The 8,191-nt window shown below is 41.1% G+C and overlaps 1 protein-coding gene across 1 annotated transcript in view; it reads left to right on the plus strand.

Moving 5' to 3' along the window:
- The window catches only part of LOC104538982 (E3 ubiquitin-protein ligase Midline-1), a gene marked incomplete at its 3' end in the record, with an annotated part of 77,984 nt that extends 70,062 nt beyond the window's left edge, over window positions 1-7,922 (plus strand). Inside the window, exons 5-6 of the mRNA XM_010182381.1 lie at window positions 572-699; window positions 7,775-7,922. Of these exons, the coding sequence (XP_010180683.1) occupies window positions 572-699; window positions 7,775-7,922 (276 nt within the window). The remainder of the gene's footprint in view (window positions 1-571; window positions 700-7,774) is intronic.
- Window positions 7,923-8,191: the final 269 nt, after the last annotated feature.

The following is an 8,191-nucleotide window of genomic DNA, read 5'->3' on the forward strand; positions in this document are numbered from 1 at the left end:
ACCTTTCAAAATAAACTGTGCTGACATCTATTTGTTTTATCTCCCCTTTCTGCTTTTGAAGTTAGCAGCAGTGTGCTGTGCTGAACAGCTGAGGAGGTGTGGGGATTTGCACCGAGCCCTTGGGACAAGAGTGCTAAGGAATCCCTGGAGCAAGAATCTGCTTGGGAAAACGAGGGTTAGGAGAGATGAGAGATGCAACATCTGTCAGGATTGCTTAAAACACAGATTAAAATTGTGCTGCAGTGGATGGTAGCAATGGTGCTGTTGGTTCAGCGGGTGACTTGAAAGAGCAATTCAATGTATATTGTTGCTTCACCAATAGTTTGCTAAAACCTATCTAATGCTGCATGTTAGGCAAAAGCTAAGTAATAAGGGATTTTTATTGGAGACTTTACTCCCAAAAATAAAAGTGGTACGAGAAGCTCCTAACTTAAACCATATATAAAAAATACATGTAATAGTTTTTGTCAAGGTTTTTGAGAAGTGACAACAATCGTTACTATCAAGTCCTACTTCGATGTGAAAGTTATTGTGTCTCGGGCGCTAAAAAACTTTTTTCTCTTCATTATAGGGTTTCCATGGCAACTGCATCCTCCCAGGTTCTAATTCCTGAAATTAATCTCAACGATACTTTTGATACTTTCGCACTTGATTTTACCAGGGAGAAGAAATTATTGGAATGCCTTGATTACCTTACAGGTAATTTTTTTCTCAAGATGCTACTATTATATGTTCCTCATAAAATAGTAGTGATAGGATTTTCTTCATTCCTCTCTGTGGTCAATCAACCTCAGCTGGTGCCCACCAAGCTGCTCTCTCACTCTACCTGCTCAGCAAGACATGAGGAGAAAATAACATGAAAAACTCATGGGTTGAGATAAGGACACGGAGAGCGCTCAGCAATTAATGCCACAGGCAAACCAGACTCTACTTGGGAAGATTAATGTTATTTATTGCCAATTAATTGTTAGAGTACGATAGTAAGAAATAAAAACGAAACAAAATAAACAGTTTTCCCCCACCACCCCATCCTCCCAGGCTCAACTTCACTCCCAACTGTTCTACCTCCTCCCCCTGAGAAGCACAGTGGGACAGGGAATGAGGGTTGCAGTCAGTTCATCACGCATCGTCTCTGTCACTTTTTCCTCCTCACACTCTTCTGCTCCAGCATTGGCTCCCTCCCACAGGATGCAGTTCACAAACTGCTCCAGTGTGGGTCTTTCCCACAGGCTGCAGTTCTCCAAGACGTGATCCAGCATTGATCCTTTCCATGAGGTACAGTCCTTTGGGAATGGATTGTTCCAGTGTGGGTCCTCCATGAGCCACAGTTCCTGCCAGAAAACCTGCTTTTCCATGGGCTCCTCTCCTTGGGCTGCAGCTTCTTTCAGGGATCATCCACCTGCTCCAGTGGGGGATCCTCCTCAGGCTGCAGTGTGGATATCTGCTCCACAGTGGTCCTTCATGGGCTGCAGGGGAACAACCTGCCTCACGATGGTCTTCTCCACAGGCTATAGGGGAATCTCTGCTCTGATACCTGGATCACCTCTTACCCTCCTTCTCTGACCTTGGTGTCTGCAGGGCTACCTTCTTTCACATTTTCTCACTCCTCTTTCCCAGCTGCTGCACAGCATTTTTTACCCTTCATTAAGCATGTTACCACAGAAGCACTACCAGCATGGCTGATGGGCCCAGCTTTGGGCAGCAGCGGGCCCATCTTGGAACCAGCTGCGTCTCGCATGAGGTCAGCTCGTGGTCTCTTCTCACAAAAATCACCCCTGCAGCCTGCCCCACTACCAGAACCTTGCCACATAAGTCCAATACACTCTCTCTCTTGATCCCAACTACAGGAAGCGTTAGGTGCTACAGAGCACACCTGGGGTGCATTTCCTACCTCCTCTCCTTGCATTCCACCCCAGCAGAGTATGGGCAAGTAGGAGTGAGAAATGGTTAAAAGCCACAGCAGCAGAATGAAATGAAAGAACAGCTGGAGCTCAGCCTGGAGCATCCAGAGGAGGGAAAGCAGGGACCAAATCCTGTGTCCCTGGGGACTGATGCTCTATGTGTTGCCCTCTCCCTTGAGGCTCCTTCCTCCTTGCAGCAGATTCCAGGCTGGCAGATGTCCTGCAATCAGCATCAAGGGCTCAGCAATGAAAGTTGGAATTCCTTATGGTGGTGACACTGTGTGTTTCCCCCATCATGAACCAGGAGGCCCTTGCTGTGTCTGGGAGCAGAGAGCACGCAGTGTGCTCTGCACTAGGGTGTGGGATGGGTTTTCCACAGAGCAGAGCCCCAGCTCACTTAACCAAGAGCTTTGGCCTTAAAAAACCTGCAGGATTAGACTCTTACTGAAGGCCTGAGTAATGTGCGATCTCAGAGTACATAATGACTCACAAAGAGAAACAAATTACTGTAATTTAGGGTGTTTTGATTTCAATGCCAGAATTAGAACAATTCATTCCAGTTTGATTGAAAACAGAAGAGACACAGGGTAGGTTTTCATTTTGCAGGGCCTTCAAGCATCTGCTGTTAACAGCAAGAATTTGCAGTGAAAATCACAAAACACTGTTAGAAAAGCCCTTTAAAACACTTCCTGGGCCCATTCTCTTAGCCTGGTTTGCAGGAGATACACCTGTGTTATTTCAGAAGAATGTGAGAGCGCAGAGTCTCCTTATTGCCAACCATTGGATCTCTTCCATGCAGAGGGCTGGCTTCTGGCTTTTCTGCAGGAAAGTAAGTGAACAGATTAATCTTGGGAAGAGCAAGGCTGCTTGCATGCACAGGGCAGCACCACCCTTGCTTTATAGAGCTGTGGGGTTCTTGCCCTAACCAAAAGAGAGATTTCATCTGCAAGAAATTTCTGTATCACTGTGTAACTGGTGTATGCTGTCAGCATTTAACACATACCAAGTAAATAAGGCACAATAATAGTGTGGTGAGAGACATTTGAACTTTTTATTCAGCACTGGTGAAATGCTATGGTGTCTGCCTTTCCCCTTGCTCTCACTCTCCCCAAAGTCTGCTGGAATTTTGCTGCCACGTTGAGTATTCACCCCGAGATTATAAAAAGCCAAGAAAATGAAAGGAAGGATTAAGAAAAAGGCAGAGTTATTTGCCCTAACCTAGGAATCTACCTGTAAAATAATCAGCCTCAGCTTCCTTCACAGTCGCAGAAGGGGAATAACCACCTTATTTTAAGGCATGTGTATCATGTCAGTTGACTCCATTCTGGAGGTGTCTATTCCTCCCAATTGGCTCCAAACAGAGGCTGGAAAGTCTCATTCAAATACAGGTAGTTGTGTTTTAGATCTTAATTGTTATACGAGGCAAACTCCATCCAGCAGTCTGTTCCCACAGATCCCAGGTCTCCTTCCCTTTATACATCACATATCAGTATTGCCATCTTAATTGCTGTACACTGAAGAAAATGGAAGTTGTATCTGTAACAAAATGAAGGATTGTCTTGCAACAAAGATCCTTTCCGTGGCCCATCGTGCTGGCTGTGTCATTTACACAGCTCCTTCTCTGTCTTCTTCCTACCTCATCCTCAGTCTTGAAAAATTGCTCGCAATGCAGTCTAAGGGAACTTGCAAATATATCAAACAGTTTAGCTGTTTTTTCCAGATAAATCTACTAGTTTTATCCGTGCCCTTGATGCTCAGTGAAGAACAGGTCTAGCTGGCTGTACTATTTTTCTTTACATTAATAAATAGCATATGGCTGCAATGGCAAGATCCAAAACACATGTTCAAATTATCTGAGCATAAAACACAACCCATGCGAACAGTGAAAATACTTTTATGTAAATATATGTATGTAAATATATGTATATGTGTAATGTATATGTGTATATATATAGTCCCAAGAGTCAGATGCACTTGATTATTCTCTATTGTTGTTCAGAAACTCTAGAGGAAGATTTATTTTATTTTACCCCTTTCAGATTGATGAATGGAATCTTCATAGATCTTAAACTGAAAACTGTGACAAAGTGAATTGAGCTCTACTTTTATCATGTTTCACAGTTAAGTAAAATGAAGACCATTTGTAAGTCCTAGTAGTACATCTGTGTTGTGAATCAAGTGAAGAAGCTTATATAATTATTATACCTAACATCTGTACTGCTTCTGAACAAAATGTCAAAGCCTGAATTCCAGATTCATTCTCTCTGATGTCAGTTGCCTTCAAAGCAATTACCCTTGGTTGTCTTCTAGAGGTTTTCTTCTCCTTTGGTTCTTCCCCATGAACTACTTCTCAGATCTTCATCCTACATGTCCCCAATCCCAGTTTTCTATGTGACACATTGAAGTTTCCATCCTTCTTTCTTCCTAGGCTATTTCTTTCCCAAATACAAATTTAACTAGTTTCTGCTTATCATTTACACAGCTCTCTGTCCAAAGCTTCTGCTATCCACATGAAAATCTCTGATATCTCTCTGAAAGTTGCCAGCCAGACATTGAGATATCAAGCTAAGTATAGTAAAACAATACACTTAATATTCCTTTGACTGTTCTGTCCTCTGTATATATAGCCTTGATGTCTTTTGAAAGCCTTCTTATCTTGCCAGTTCCTCGAGCTCTTCATCTGGAATTCATCTTTTTCTGAACATGTATCTAGCTAGATCCAGGCAAGGTGCATGACTTGCAAACTCTCTGTACAATATAACTAACATAAGGACTTTTTTATCCATTGTGAATGAAAAATACTTGTTCTGTGTCTTAATACTTTAAAATCAATTGCAGGATTCTTTGACCCATCAATTTGCCCTGCTTCAGAAATCCCACCTGGAACAATGATACATTTTCTTCATTCATCACTTTAGCTATGACTGTATTGCCTAACATATGCCAGCAGTTTTTTCACATGAAAACAACTTCATTCTGGAAACTCTTCACAACCTGTATTTCCTCCTAACTCTTTCGGTATTGAAAGTTCAAAAACCATCTACAGCTAGCTCAGTCTCGTGCTTTGGATGTAATCTCTTCTCATTCTCTTGCTTTTGAACAGTTCTGGTCTTCCCAAAGACTATATCTACATGGTTGTATGACTGATTCCTTGATGCTAATTCATGCATGATGTTACTAACATATCAAATTTGTATCCACATCTGATGTAACTGTGCCTTTCAAGTTCCTGCATGCCAGTTCAGTCTAGTGTTATGATACATTATGGAGGCTAGTAGTGAACAGCTGAGAGAGGTCCAAAGCAGCTTCCTAATGTCCCTCATATTCATACAAACAATATGAATATTTCTATCACCATTAAATCAAGGAGATGGCTTAGATCTTTAGTTTTTACTTAGTAAAAAAATCAGTAAGGAACCCTTACAAAGTCAATCACCCCATGCCAGCAGAGAGGTAACTAAGACTGAGCAAAAAGAAGGAACTGTATCCTACACTGCATCAAAAGAAGTGTGGCCAGCAGGCCGAGGGAGGTGATTCTGCTCCTCTGCTCTGCTCTGGTGAGACCTCACCTGGAGACCTGCGGCCAGCTCTAGGGTCCACAGTACAGGAAAGACATGGATCTGTTGAAGGGCCCAGAGGAGGGCCATAAAAATGATCAGAGTGATGGAGATTGCCACCCCATGACCAACGAGAACTACAGATGTTACGAAGCAACTTCTCAAACCACTTCAGCTTTCATTGTGCCTTGCTAAGTTCTGTTAGCACTGATTCCAGGTTTCCTCATTGCTCAAGGCTATAAATCTGGGAGTTTTCAAGAGCTGCTTCAAATTTTTTTCACCTCTCCTTGACATTGGGTAGCAGTTTGTAGACAGGAGGCCACCAGTAGCTGAGGGTATTAACAGTACCAACTTCAATCTTGTTATGGTTGCAAGTCAGTGCTCCGTCCTCACCCTGAAATGGACTGGAAGGGCTCATGGGCAATCATTGCTTCTCCAGTGGGAAACAGGACCAAAGGGTGGATATAAGGCTCTGTGTCTTCCTCTGCTGTGCTGGAAGCATGCTGGACATCCCCTTCCTGACCAGTGGTGGAGCACACCCAAGTCAAGGCCACATGAGGGAAGGTGCTGGTGCAGCCTTGAGATCACTCTGGAGTCTCTGTAGATCTTTCCCTGTGGCACCTGAGTCTGTAGCAGTACTAATAATTTTGATAAGGAAATCACACACTATCAAATATAATAATGAAGATGACTGATTAAGGTCAATCTCTTTAATTGAATTACGGACTTACACTCTCCAAAGGAGTATGTGTTGTGGAATGATTAATTTGGCAGTCAGACTTCTACATTATTTTGAAAGTCATAACAAACCGTTTGCATGCAGATTTCCTTGGCTTGCAGGAGAAACAGGTAATTTTTTTTTAATTTTGAGTGCTTTATGAAACAAGTGTTGCTGAAGAGCTGAGTTTCATGCAATACAGTCTCAGGTAGGTGTGGGTTAGTCATAAGAGAAAGATAAAAGATGTCCTCCTTAGGTCAAATCTCTTTTTTATGTCATTCTTATTACACAAAGGCTGTAAATCTCCAGCCATAAGGCAGGCCAGGTGTGCATATGAAGAAAGAACTTAGGCTGTCATTTTCAAAGAAGTTGAAGACACTTATGTGCTATTGAAATGCAGTTTACAGTTCATTAAACCTTCAGTAATTGTTGCTTCCCATAAATTAATATTTATTATCTGTTTTGTTCTAATAATGGTTACATTTCTCAAGTAAAAAGGTTTCGCTTTGTTAGGTGCAGAAGATGATGGAAGAAGACTACCAGGAGGCAAAAAAATGGATCCACTTGTATATTTGTAATTAGTATTTTATTTCAAACTCTTTTGCCTTTGAAGAACGGGCAAAATATGAAAATGAAAAAAAACAATTCCAGTAGATTGTTCTGCTGAATACATTTTTGAAACATTGCTGATAGGACCAATGCTGTACTGCATAGCTTTCAAAACAGTTGACCTCAGTTAGTACATAACCTCTAAACTGCATCACAGGTCTTTCAGAAGATTGTGAGGTTTTTTTGTCCTCCTTTTGTTTATATTCCTCTCCTGGATGACTGTTTTTATTTTGGTCCATTTCTTTCTCTCTTTATTAATACTCATCTATCTCAAGGGTTCCTCTGCTGAGTAAAAAAAAAAAAAAAGAATACATTCTGTGCTACAATACTTAGAGCATCACAAATCATGGTCATATCATGAAAAACATCTGAACGTTTTCTTACGTCCCTTGGTGTAAAGAGGCTGCTTGGAAACGCTTCTGCACTTTAATCCTTGGGAACACACATCAGTAAACCAAGGACATGAACTACAGAAATTCTTACTGGAAAGTAAAAGATGTTTCATAAAAAATAAGTTGTTGGGAAAGTAAAGGTGGAATTATTTTTTTGAAGCTGTTATTTGTGGGTAACAGAAGTTAAAGAGCTGGCAGCAAAAACACCATTCAGAGTTGCCTTTCTTTTCCTTTAATCCAGGCATATTGTGGTAGTTTCAGCTTGAGTGCCCTCCTTCCTCACTCTGTGTCAGCTGGAAGGAATACTATTAAGCCCAAGGATTTTTTTATTTTTACTTTTTTGCATGATGGTAGCATGTAGGGAAGATGATTAGAAATGAGGCTCCCACAGAGGCAAGCATGCAGGAAGAACCACCAGTCTTTCGAAGAGAGACTCATTTGTTTCTTATTTAGTTCCTTGGCTTTGTAGAGAATGCTAACAAGGAAACAAGGAAAATTTAGACCTAAGATGTTTGCTTCAAATTTCACTTGTTTAAATAGGTCATTAAAATAAATATTAATATTATGTCAATAAGCCTCCTCTGTTGTATCTCACAGCTCCCAACCCACCCACCATTCGAGAAGAGCTCTGTACAGCTTCTTACGATACCATTACTGTCCACTGGACATCAGATGATGAGTTCAGTGTGGTCTCTTATGAACTGCAGTACACCATCTTCACCGGACAAGCTAATGTTGTTAGTAAGTATACAGCTTCTCTTTGCTAGTTCTGTTTCCTTATGTTTTTTCTGTAAATCAAGTGCCTTTATATATAAATGTACTCATACGTCAAGGACAAAAGGAAAAAATATTTTCTAGGAAGAATTAAAGCCAAAAGTTTAAATCCAAACCAATAATGATATCAAAGGGTTTTAAAATTCAGAATTCATTCAGTTAAAATTTCTTGTGTGTTTTCTGGGAATGTCATGTAGTGAGAGCTTTTGAAGACTAAAACCAGCACATATTCCCAAAGGC

This window comes from Mesitornis unicolor, unplaced genomic scaffold, assembly GCF_000695765.1.
Source record: "Mesitornis unicolor isolate BGI_N332 unplaced genomic scaffold, ASM69576v1 scaffold16914, whole genome shotgun sequence".
NCBI lineage: Eukaryota > Metazoa > Chordata > Aves > Mesitornithiformes > Mesitornithidae > Mesitornis > Mesitornis unicolor.